The sequence below is a fragment of the Monopterus albus genome, unplaced genomic scaffold (assembly GCF_001952655.1).
Source record: "Monopterus albus unplaced genomic scaffold, M_albus_1.0 scaffold104.1, whole genome shotgun sequence".
In the NCBI taxonomy this organism is placed as follows: Eukaryota; Metazoa; Chordata; class Actinopteri; order Synbranchiformes; family Synbranchidae; genus Monopterus; species Monopterus albus.
In genome coordinates this window covers 387,129-399,055 of record NW_018127984.1, presented here as the reverse complement: position 1 = coordinate 399,055, position 11,927 = coordinate 387,129, and the positions used below count along the sequence as shown (strand labels likewise).

At 41.4% G+C, this 11,927-nt stretch overlaps 3 protein-coding genes across 12 annotated transcripts in view; 2 read left to right on the top strand and 1 right to left on the bottom strand.

Moving 5' to 3' along the window:
• Positions 1 to 389: 389 nt before the first annotated feature.
• On the top strand, positions 390 to 6,278 carry badb (BCL2 associated agonist of cell death b). Of its 6 annotated transcripts, none has more exons than XM_020610188.1 (5): positions 390 to 547; positions 2,457 to 3,113; positions 3,633 to 3,785; positions 4,407 to 4,612; positions 4,742 to 6,278. In XM_020610188.1, the coding sequence occupies exons 3-5, from the start codon at positions 3,641 to 3,643 to the stop codon at positions 4,895 to 4,897; spliced, it is 507 nt and encodes a 168-aa protein (XP_020465844.1). In that variant the 5' UTR covers positions 390 to 547; positions 2,457 to 3,113; positions 3,633 to 3,640; the 3' UTR covers positions 4,898 to 6,278. The 6 variants fall into 6 exon arrangements, with proteins under 6 accessions (XP_020465844.1, XP_020465842.1, XP_020465841.1 ...); XM_020610186.1 differs by having other exon boundaries at positions 3,199 to 3,785; XM_020610185.1 differs by having other exon boundaries at positions 2,457 to 3,298.
• Positions 6,279 to 8,641: 2,363 nt separating this feature from the next.
• LOC109965829 (uncharacterized oxidoreductase Mvan_2161) overlaps positions 8,642 to 11,927 on the bottom strand; it is a 19,451-nt gene continuing 16,165 nt past the window's right edge. The window contains exons 1-6 of one of the 5 annotated variants that reach the window (XM_020610162.1): positions 11,667 to 11,751; positions 10,390 to 10,700; positions 9,897 to 10,042; positions 9,557 to 9,696; positions 9,287 to 9,445; positions 8,642 to 9,176 (exon numbers count right to left, since the gene is read on the bottom strand). In XM_020610162.1, the coding sequence (XP_020465818.1) occupies positions 8,997 to 9,176; positions 9,287 to 9,445; positions 9,557 to 9,696; positions 9,897 to 10,042; positions 10,390 to 10,640 (876 nt within the window). In that variant the 5' untranslated portion in view covers positions 10,641 to 10,700; positions 11,667 to 11,751 and the 3' untranslated portion in view covers positions 8,642 to 8,996. Of the gene's footprint in view, positions 9,177 to 9,286; positions 9,446 to 9,556; positions 9,697 to 9,896; positions 10,043 to 10,389; positions 10,701 to 11,267; positions 11,351 to 11,375; positions 11,513 to 11,666; positions 11,752 to 11,927 lie in introns of those variants that run through there. The other 4 variants (XM_020610161.1, XM_020610164.1, XM_020610163.1 and 1 more) reach the window with 4 other exon arrangements.
• Positions 11,808 to 11,927, top strand: part of majin (membrane anchored junction protein) — a 7,237-nt gene continuing 7,117 nt past the window's right edge. Inside the window, exon 1 of the mRNA XM_020610167.1 lies at positions 11,808 to 11,880. The gene's annotated coding sequence lies outside the window, so the exon portion shown is untranslated. The remainder of the gene's footprint in view (positions 11,881 to 11,927) is intronic.

Genomic DNA, 11,927 nt, shown 5'->3' with positions numbered 1-11,927 from the left:
CTAGTAGTAACACTCTAAATTAGGATTTTATATTATAACACATTATCCATTATAAAATATGATAAAATATTCCACATTGTTAGAGAATAAATAACCACTGGTGATGCAACTTTTGGGCTTTTACTTGAGTTAGGTTTTCAAAACAGGACTTAGGGCCTACTTGTAATGCTGTATAAAGAAACGGTGGTATTACTATTTTTACTTAAGTACCAGATCTGAATATTTCTTCCAATAGTGCAAGTACTGTAGACTGATAGGGCTACAAATTCCTTGAGCCCTGTCCATGTAGAAGCCGTCTGCCCCTCTACAATGCACATTACGGGAATCAGCTGAAACAAAAAAAAAGCCCCAGCCCAGTCCTAGCTTCGCAACAGTGACGTCAACACGCATTGGCGTGACTGACGCGCGGTCATTGGGTGAGCGTGAAGCTAAGTGTTTTATACAGTAAAAAAGATAACACGTCGACAACAACAACAGCAACAGCTGCACCCGTATGAGGCTCACTAAAGACACAGTCTTACTTTCCGGTTTCACACTATAACGATTGGTAAGGGGACCTATTCATAATCTTTGTTTTTTTACTAACGTTATAAAGCCGCGCAGCAGCTTCCGCCCTGTAGGAAGTTTCTTTTGTCCTTCTCAGTCAATAACAACAAAACAAGCGAGTCCGTGTGTTGACCCGAGACGAATGTGATTTGGATGGTTTAATAACAGTGTAACAACAACCCGTTAATATCAAATATGGGTCTGTGTTGTCAAAACAAGTCGCTTATCTCACAGGTTATTACAGTGGGTGAATACCTTTGGACTATCAGGGACAGTAAAGCTAAACAACATAGCCTGCTGGGTGTGTTGGATAGGGTCAGCATACAATGGATGATGCCATTTTATGGGTCATTAATATTTAGCTAAAATGTCGTTTTTGTATAAAATGGTAGCACGGCTGCCATGTCGCCACTTTTTTTATTTATTTATTTATTTTTGCGTCTTCCTATTTATAAGAGAGCAGCAGTCTAAGGGTCATCATTTGTATGGACGACATTGTGTCTGTTTTTCTAATTCTCACAGACAAGTCCAGTGCAGGCCACACACATACTAACCAGCTGTGTTAATAACCTTGGAACTCATGTCCGCACCCTTTCCTAATATTTCTTGACTCTAAAGCTTTAATAGGACGCGGTATGCGCTGCGCTCCTCGCGGGGGTTGGGCGCAGCACAGGGGAGGAAGGGTGCACACATGCAAATTGCGCACATGTTGGGTGCCAGTTGCAAAAAGCTTTACAGGAGGTGGTTGGTAGATATTAACTAGGTTTTCGACCCGTGGACCTGGACGCACGATGTATCTAGCTACATGTCAGGGAAAAGTTCTGGCTTTAGTTGTATCGATGAGGAGGAGACGAGCTGCAGCAAAGAAGAAGAGGATGTGGGTCCTCAAAATCAGCTTGTCCTCTGTTTTCTTTGTGCTCTGTCAGGTTCTCTGCAGCTGGACACATCAAGGTGTCATCACAGAGTGCTGTGCCCAAGTTGAACTTCTTTTAAATTCAGGGCAGTGCACAGAGACAGCAAGGGGGTTGTGCCACACAACACAGAAATGAATGAGTTCAACAGTGGAGCGCCCACCTAAAAAGGGCTTTACAGGCCTTTTCTTAGCTGTGGCTCATCTCCTCCTCCTCCCCATTACAACTAAAACCAGAGCTTATAGCTGACACGTAGATACATAGTGCATCCACGTCCGCTGCTCAAAAAACAGTCATAAGAAAAAGTAATGGCACTGTTTGCAATTTCCTGGTTTTAAGCATAAAATAAATTTGATCTGATCTTCACCTTCTTCTCCTTCTTCTTTTGGCTGTTTCCGTTAGGGGTCGCCACAGCAAATCATCTGTTTCCACCTAACTCTATCCTCAGCATCCTCTACTCTCACCCCAATTAACTTCATGCCCTCTTTTAGCACATCCATATATCTCCTCTTTGGCCTTCCTCTTGACCTCTATCCTGGCAGCTCCATCTCCAACATCCTTCTACCAATATAACCACTACCCCTCCTCTGCACATGTCCAAACCATCTCAATCTGGCCTCTCTGACCCTGTCCCAAAACAGCCGACCTGAGCTGTCCCTCTGATGTGCTCATTCCTAATCCTGTCCATCCTGGTCACTCCTAAACAGAACCTCAACATCCTCATCTCTGCTACCTCCATCTCTGCATCTTGTCTTTTCCTCACTGCTACAGTCTCTAACCCATACACCATAGCTGGTCTCACTATTGTTTTGTACACCTTTCCTTTGATTCTTGCTGCCACTCTTCTGTCACACAACACTTCACCAAAGCTACAAATATCAACAAACACAATATTTCTAAGCTGATAAAACTCAAAGTCATGATCTTTCATGTCTTTGTTGAACACACCCATTAAACACACAGAGCATGCATTTCATGACCAATCTGTTGTGGCTGCAGATCAGGGCACTCCCAGCACCTCATCCGCCAGCACTGGGACCATCAACAGCTCCATCTCTGCAGGTGCTGGAGTGCACTCCTGGCGGCGAGGCGCACCTGCTTCAAGCTAGTGGAGCATTACTTAAGGGGAGCGTGGGTGTGATCTCGTCGCCAGATGATCTCTTGTCATTCTGCCGGTAACGGTGTATGTTGGTATTGTGCCTAAGTTACTTTGTGACTTAACTGCTATTCTGATTTTGATTGCTTCCAGTTGCTACAAATTATTAGTCTGTGGGAGTGGAATACCTGATTTACCAGTGACTTTGTGGGGTTTTGCCATTCTGACTTTGATTGCTACTTTGCGTTATGAACTGTTTGCCAGTGTTTTGAGATAACCATTTTTTTTTTTCCTGTAACCTGGTTGGCTCCGGCCATTCTGATTTTGTGTGGCATTCTGTGCGAGGCCCGTGAACTGTTTTCTCCATCCGAGAGAAGTAGGTGCTCCTCACGTCTTCCTTCAACATCCTCTGTCATCACCTGTCAGCCGGACCCGCCACCTCCACCACCCAGACTCCTCTCACCGGGCCAGCGATCTCCTACGCCAGCTCCTGCCTCCTTGGACTGCTTTCCCAGCCAGCAGCGCTCTCCGGCCTAAAGCCAGCACCCACCTATATTCAGGTCCTCTGTTTTAATACTCGATACAGACTCTATCTCCGTATATCTGTTATCCTCTCTCACACGCTCATCCTCTGTTTCAACATAGTGCGCTGCACCTCTCCTTCAACCCCAGGTTGCTCCTGTAGTGGTCCAGTCAATACAGCGTTCCCAGCTGCCCGAGATCCACTGCAATATCTTCGTATCCGGTCCTTGTTGATTCCTCATTTCAATATCCATTAAATTTCATATTTTTCTAAGCCTGAGTGCGAGTTCTGCATTTCTGAGTCCCCTCTGGTTGTTGTGATACGGCTAGCCATAACAAATCTATGCAGAAAACCAGGAAATTACAAACAGTGCCATTACTTTTTCTTGTGACTGTATCTGCTAACCACCTTTTAGAAAGCTTTTTTGGTCGCCTAGCAACTGGTGCCCATCATGTGCGTGATTTGCGCGTATACACCCTCCTACTGCGCTGCGCCCAATCCCTGCAGCGAGCGCAGCGTATTCCCCATCCTATCTGAAAACCTTTTAATTCTCCAGATCCCCCAATGGCTGCAAACTTCACGATTTCAGACAGTGAATCAGAGTCTTCGGAGGAGGTAGAGGAAGGAAAACACAGCCAATCATCAACTTCGCAAGAACAACAGGTTCCTCCATGCCACAGCCTTACCTTACCTGAGCTCAGAATGGCAGGTAAGAAACCAAAAAGGATTGTGATAGTTAGGGTTACAGAAATGGGACAGTTTAAAACTAGCAAATGACTGTATAGAAAACTTGGCAGTTGTGCTACTGAAAATGCTACAGTATAGTTTTATTTGAAAAAGAAAGTAATATCTGCTGTGCAACAGCTGTTCCAGTGTGAATCCTAGTTTTACACAACACACTGAAAAATATTTTTTTGTGAAAGCATCAAACCAAAGCAGCACTCATTCCGCACTTTGTCCAATTTGTTTTCCTATTTTATCTTTTTTTTTTGTCCTTCTGGGCTTTGTCTCTTCGCTCTCATTTTGCAGAAAATTTGAATCTGGTCTTTCTGTGTCATACTTTGGGACATTAAATGAGACAGCTTGTTAGTGACAATGTAATTTAACCTATTTTGCATTTAGAATAGCTCTGTTAAAAGCAGTACTGAAGGAGGTTACTTGTATTTTTGCCACAGGTTTTTTTAAAACACATACTGTAGTTCCAGTGCTAAATAGCAATTAAAATCCCCCTATTATCACCTTGTCTTTATTGCTCTGTTTCCATGTGCACTGATCTAATCCTGCTTTTATGAAGCATTACAAAGCCCTCTCACCTTTTTCTGTGCCATAGCAACCAGTCGAAACAGGGTGAGCTCGGAGTCCAATGCTTCCACTGTCCAGGATGCCAAGTCAGATGAGGAGGCTGGTACACCCACAGACGGAGCTCCATTCCGGGGACGGTCCAAGTCAGCTCCCCCTGCTCTGTGGGCAGCAAAGAAATATGGCCGGCAGCTCCGAAGGATGAGCGATGAGTTTGACAGTCTGCTGGACAAAGGGGTAAGAATGAAGGGTCGGAGAATGGAAGAAGAGAATAGTTGCACTAAACAACTGAATCTGAATTGACTGACAAAATTCTTAGTCAGGTACAGGCCTGTAGCTAATGTTCGTTCATTTTGTTTCTTGCAGGAGATGAAGAGGGTGAGGAGTGCCGGGGCGGCCAGCCAGATGCACCACTCTAAAAGCTGGTGGAGCTACCTCTTTAGTCATCAGGAGACAGAGGGAGAGAACACCCACCATGAAAACGCGGCGCTGGCTCAGGAGGTAGAGCGGGTCGTTTCCTAACCGGAGGATTAGCGGTTTGATTCCCGGCTTGTCCAATCAACATGTTGAGGTGTCCTTGAGTAAGACACTAAACCTGAGGGATGGAGAGAGCATCTGGGAATGAGTAGTCAGCAGTGGGAAGCCATGAGAATTGTGGTGAAAACAAGGAGACCTGTGCTGAGTAGTGACAGAAGAAGAGAAAGATCCAAACACAAAGACATGGCTAAGTGGGACAAACAGTAAACAGAACAGAGTTCCAAGATCCTTGACATTATTTACATGTCAGTGGTAACTACATTTCTATACATTTGTGTATTTGTGTTGGTGGTGATGTAAACAACATTGTCAGGCAGCCAACTGTGAAATGGTAAAAGTGAAACAAGTGATGAGGAGATGTTGGCTACCTGAACCCTGTTAAAAGACAGATAACGGATCAGCCAAGAAATGAGAGATGATCTCACAAAGAAAGAATAATAAGGGGGTTTGAGAGGTGAACGCTCAGTTAACAGATCTCTCACATCAACACTATGCAATATATTGTAGATGGAGAGATAAATGTGCTGAAATCAAAAGCCCTGACTATTTGAGGCCACCTTGAATACTGTTAAGAATTTCCTCATTTTCTTCAGGAAATTACTAATGTTACTAATGCTTGGTTTGCTGTTTGTGCTTAACAAACTCATGGAGATCACAAATTTTGTGCCATAATAAGGTTCAGGCAACAGAGGAGAATATGAAAAATGAAGGATTTTTAAAAAAATTCTTTTTAGGCCTTTCTCCAGCTTCCTGTTCTACTTACTACCTGCAAGCCAGAACCACTAAACCACTGTACTCGACTATCATTAACTGCTTTATATCTGATATTTATAAACAGTAGAACAATCTTGTACAAGGACAATCTCTGATGATGCAGAAACTATCTTTTGTAAAACTTCAGGGTTAAATTTTCTCTAAAGATAATGGCATTAAACATAGATATAGAAAAAGCACAAACCAATATGAATCTATCATTTTAAAACCATGGATGAGCAAAAAAATGTTGGAATTTTGTGTGTAAATATTTTAATATTTTATCCAATGGCAGGGGTTAGGGGAATTAAACAACGTAGCAGAGCCAGAATTTGTTTTACAAGGTTATCATGCTATTTAATAAGTCTGGCTAATCTAGCAACAGGCAGCGTGCAATCCATGGATTTTGTGATAAATTTATGTGTGTGCTTAAAGATGAGGGTGGCGTTGGAGTAACTGGTGTATAAGGAGCGGACACACGTGCCTCTGGCCCTTTTTACTCAGTACCCAGTACCCAGCAGATTTAAGATCAAGATCATCAAAGATCAAAGATTTTTTATTGTCAATTCACTATATATGCAGGACATACAGAAAATCAAAATACCGTTTCTCTGTCACCTAGTATTGAATGCCCATACATTTAAGAAACTAAAATAGAATAAAAGTAGAGTAAAAAGAGAATAAAATAGAATAAGAAAACTAAATTAAAGTAATTAGGATAAAACTAAACAGTACAACTTAATAGGCTATGCCTCAAAACCATGTCCAATCATTGACAGTACTACAAATAATAAGAATAAGAAGATTGTCAGATGGTTAGCGTCACCAGGGGCGTTGGTGATAAGATGCATAATAGTTATGAGATGCGCATGAACAGCAGCAGATATGACGGTAAAAAAAAAAGCTGTCAGCAGCAGATTTACATATAATATAACAGAAAGGGGGAGTGTACTGAGTTTGTGCAAACAGCAGAGGTAGTCTTTTTGTGTTCTGTGGTGGGTCACAGTCCAGGGGCAAGGGGGAGAGGTAATGGACAGCGTTCAGCATCCTCACAGCCTGGTGGATGAAGCTGTATGTAAGTCTGGTGGAGTGGGCATGAAGACTCCGATACCTTCTCTCTTTAGTTCACAGTTAAACACAGGTATAAACTACCTAAGGGGATTTATACTTGATTTTTCCAAACTACAGAGCTTGTTCGGGAATGTCTGTTTCCAGTCCTGTTGAATTTATATATGCTCTTGTTTAAATGTTTGTTTTTTGCTTTCATCTGCATTGGGGTGTGAATATAGTGGGATCATAATCTATTAAACCTTAGGTTTTAGGAGTTCTGATCAAATGCTAGACTTGCTTTTTATGTGTTACAGTATATTCAGGCTTTTGAGGATTATTTGGCACATACTGCACACAATATGACCTTCATGGAAGTTATTATTCATTATAGTAATCATAAACTAAGATCATAACTCTACACACTTTGGAAAATATGATTAGGCTATGTGTGACTTTTTTTTATTCAATTTGTGATTATTGAAAATGGGGATAGGTTTGTTCTGCTCGTGTCCATTTTTCTTCCTCTCTACATGTAGGGTTGATTTGTGAAGTGCTCGGGCGTGCAGGCTAAAGGACGGCATTTGTGTAGCGAACACTTTGCACCGGCTTTTTAAAGCTTTTCTGTAACTTAGTTAATGGTGAATTTTAATCAAAGAATCCCAGACAATCTAAATGACACAACATTTTTGTAAGATTCATCCAAGTTCACCGTTGTTTGGCAACATGTGTACTCCCCTGACTGCGTAACACGAACCAACTGAGACATTTTGGTCACCCTTTAAAATGAAAGTGCTTGTGGTATAAAGCTCATCGATATCAACATGAAAATCAGGGATGAATATTCAAGTAACCGTGCTGCCGTAACAAATATTGTTTTACATTTTAACATGTCATTTTTAGTACATCTACTCATACACTGATACAAATATTACAGTTGTAGCAGCCGCCATGTATGCGGCGTTGTGAACCTGAGGTTAGCTAATGCTCTCTTGAAAATAAAGCCCGGCTGGATTTAATAGAATATTGTTATGAAATGCCTTGAACATGCTGTAACCTGTGTGAGACCACATAGCCAGCCTCGTCTGTATGCCGCCTTAAACTTTATAGCTTGCTATCACATATTATGTGCAAGGGAAAAAAAAGCACAATAATAACGAGGTGTTTTCTGTGACAACTGCAAGAAAAAATGTTACCAATCCTAAGCCAGGCTTTAAACGCCATTTTAGCAGCCATGTGTCCCTTCTTGCTTTTGTCTTTTAAACATTTGGGAAGGTGAACACACCCCAGAGGAAAAACCTGCCTGGGCACCTGGAATTTGCAATCATCCTTGGAATTACTTGAATCTAGAGATGTGTGGATAAAACGGATTTTTAATATTTCTTTATTCCTTTTTCTTTTTTTAATTCTGTTTCATTTTTTTTTTTTAATAACTTTTGTAAATGTATTTTCTCTACAGCTGTGAAACTTCTGGTATATGGTGTCCTGAATAAATCATTTAAGGAGTGGTTTTAAAGTGAGTCTCTTGTGTAATTCCTTATCAGTTAATTGGCAGGTATTTGTATTATTGTTTATATTTTCTAGATCCTGCTTCTTCTTTTGTCATAAATGAAAATTGATCAAATATACTGAAGACACTCCCATCATCATATAGAAATGGCTGTTTTTGGAAGGAAGTGTCTGGAGAGAGGGAGGTCTGGGCATCTTTGCTTAGACTGCTGCCCCCGCGACCCGGCCCCGGATAAGCGGAAGAAAATGGATGGATGTTTTTGACATTTAATACATAGAGTAAAGTAATTAAATACAATTAAATATTAAATAATCATCAGGTTATAGTTGATAAAGAAAATATTCCTTAGTTGGAGTTGTATCTAAAATTATCTGCACAAAAGACAGTTTGAAAAACTTCAATTTATATTTATTGCAAATTTGAGGCAATTCATAGACAATTCAAATGTCTAAATATTAATGCACAATAGTACAATGAAAGGAGATTAACAAGGACACAAAATATGATAAGGTACAGAGCATATAACAACATATGGGGCACAGTAAACAGTGCAACTTACTGGCCTAGGTTCGAACTGTTAGCTGAACTCTCAGATGTCTCTGTACATCCATTTGGATACATTTTCAATACTTATCCCACAATATCCGAAAAGCTTAATTACCTGAGCCCAGAAGAGCTGACTTAACTGGATCTGCAAGTGTTTCCCACTTTGATTTCCTACCACTGCATTACCGCCAGTCAGAGTAGCATTAGTAAAATGTAAGACCCAATCTGTCAAGCCACTTCTGATGGATCCCAGCAATACCTGTGTCCAGAGTCCAAAGCTGACAGTCTCTCCATGTCTGCATCAGTCAGCATAAAGTCAAAAATCCTGGAGTTTGCCTTTATTCTCTCTGGACTTGATGACTTGGGGAGCACAGGGACACCCTGCTGTACTGCCCAGCGCAACAGGACCTGGAGGGGAACAAAAGAAATAAGTCTTTGTGCTAAATATGTTATTCATTGAACAACGAGTAGAAGTTGGTCCAAAAAGACATTAATCCACATGCTTTGCATGTGTGTACCTGTGCAGGTGTGCGTTCACAGTTTTTTGCCACCTCCATTACTACAGGGTCAGTTAACAGGCCTCCTCTCCCTAAAGAGGTGTAGGCTTGGAAACACACTCCATACTCCTTACACACTGTTCTCAGCTCACTCTGGCACAGCTCTGGGTGAAACTCTACCTGGAGAAGAAAAAGTGCACACCTTCAGCACTGGCTTTTTCAACCACCAGGGGCGCAAAACATATTTTTTGCATTTGTGTACATTCCTCCTTTCATTCTCCCATTTTATACCTGTAGCACCGCAGGAGGGACTTTGCAGCTTTGCATTAGCTGTTTCATGTGTGCTGGTGTGTAGTTAGACACACCTATAGCCTTCAGCTTTCCCTGGGAATGCAGCTCCTCCAGTGCAGCCCAACTCTGAGCTCGGTTACCTAGAATCAGATACAAAACAGGGCCTCATCGCTGTTACTAAAGTACAACTACATTGAAAGAGAGGAACATAAGAAGGCACCTGGCCAAAGCAAAGTTACTTGAAATGCTTTAGAATCCAGTCCATACTCCATACATACACATTTATTCTTGCACTGATATTCTGCTAGATGAAGGAAAACACATTTAATTTGAACTTCACCTGGGTTATGTTGGTCATTCACTACCAGGCCCTGTGTACCAGGCCAGTGGATTAGGTACAGGTCAATGTAACTCAAATCCAGCTGAGACAGGCTTTGGAGTGCTCCTTCCATGGCCTTTTCACCCTGATCCTTAGGGGTGAGCTTGCTGCATGCAGAGGGCGAGAAAAGAAAACTGTTGAAGGAAACATCTGTGCACTGTGTCACTTAAAAGTTAAACATGAGCTTCCGAGCCTCCACATCAGAAACAAAAGATCATGGGCATGACACTCAAGCATACTTAGTACAACAGTTAAAAGAAACATTTTTAGTGAATTACAGTACGATACTATGATAAAAAAAATATATACCTGGTTTCACCTCACAGAACAAATATTCCGTCATTTTGTCCATCTCCCAGCTGTATTCAATATAATATAATATAATACCACCAAAGTTACCCATTTACTGACATGCTATGCTCTTTTGAAGGCCATTTGATTCCATATACATCACCTGGTTATAAATACATCTTCTCTGGACAAGCAATATTTGGGCAGGAGTTCCTTCAGGGCTCGTCCCAAGTCGGCTTCATTCCCGTAGATGGCTGCACTGTCAAAGGCCCGGTAACCAGCAGCCAAGGCAGCATCCACAGCCTGGTAGACATTTTCAGTACCCTGTAACTTGAAGGTCCCCAAACCCAGAAGGGGCATATGAACACCCGTATTTAGGACGACAGAAGCAGTAGCGGCAGAAGAGGAGGCCATTTTGTTTCAAAGGCACTTATTTTCTTTGTTCCCTGTTTAGATGATTTGGTCTACCTAACACTGGTATAGAGAAAGAGAGAGAGTTGCATGTTAAATAAATGGGAGCAGTAAATATTTAATTGGTTGTATTGGTACTGGTATGGTACTAGGCAGCCTACACTGATTTCTACAGGATTTTCATTACACCTCCTCGGTTTCATTACAGTGATAGCAAATGGCTACTAACCCTATGCTAACCCTAATGCTACAATGCTGCAGTGATAACGCTGAAACGTCGAGAGCCATAAGGTATTAAGCTGTTGGAACTTCAGCTAAGAGTACAGTGTAACAGTGCATGATGCACTTTTGGAATGATGGAACATCATAGTTAGGCATTGCTGTTACAATTCACAATGGTGGAACATCACAATGAAGTACAAATGTTACAATAATGGCGTTTAAGAACATTACAACATCACAATGTGGCTTTAAGTACAAACACTGCAGTATCAGAAACAAACATCATAAAGTGTTACAGTGAATCTACAATGACAGTTTTGAAACACTGGGACATCCATAATGGTTCTATATCCAACATATTAGTGCAATATAATAGTGTTAGAATGCCGTAATGTCACATAGTATTACCATTGCTACAGTGCTCTTCAGAAAATTTACACACAATTTGTTGCTGGATTGTTGTGTACTGTTTTAGCTAGGTAGGTAGGTAGGTAGGAAGATAAATATTTATCTCACCTGTCGTCTATTTAAGCACATAAAGAAAAATATTTTTGTGAAAGTGAAAAGTTAAAGCTAACTTTATCGTTTGTACAAATATGAACACTTACAGCTACTGACCTTCACTACTACTGGTCAGCTGACAGTCACGTGAGTTTGGGTTTTCGCTGTCACCCATAATTTTTTTTTATTTTTATTTTTTATGTTTTTATTAAACATAGCGGAGGAAGATAAATGTTTTAATTAAACAACAAGGCAAATCAATACAAGATTTTTCAGCACAAATTGTCGGACGTCACCCATTGATACCTGCTCTGGTGCCGCAGATTGTTCTTCTTCTATTGTTTAATGGCGGTTGGCAAACAGCTTTAGGTGCACTACCGCCACCTTCCAGACTGGAGTGTGGATCAGAACGGCCCCCTACCTAAAGTTCTGGCTAATCAAAATACCCCAAGCGACCGAAAGGCGGGAATTCGCCCTGTCCACCCAATCTCGAGGCGACTCAAGTGTTTGACTGACAGAGTTAAGTTAACCATTGACGTCCTGCTGGAGGGTCAAGTTATCCTGCTG

What these genes read in the sequence shown, in the direction of transcription:
- badb (XM_020610189.1), top strand. Translation starts at nt 3,641, where the DNA reads ATGGCTGCAAACTTCACGATTTCAGACAGTGAATCAGAGTCTTCGGAG. An exon ending in ACCTGAGCTCAGAATGGCAG is followed by an intron (nt 3,786 to 4,406) that starts GTAAGAAACCAA and finishes TCTGTGCCATAG; the next exon opens with CAACCAGTCGAAACAGGGTG. An exon ending in ACAGTCTGCTGGACAAAGGG is followed by an intron (nt 4,613 to 4,741) that starts GTAAGAATGAAG and finishes TGTTTCTTGCAG; the next exon opens with GAGATGAAGAGGGTGAGGAG.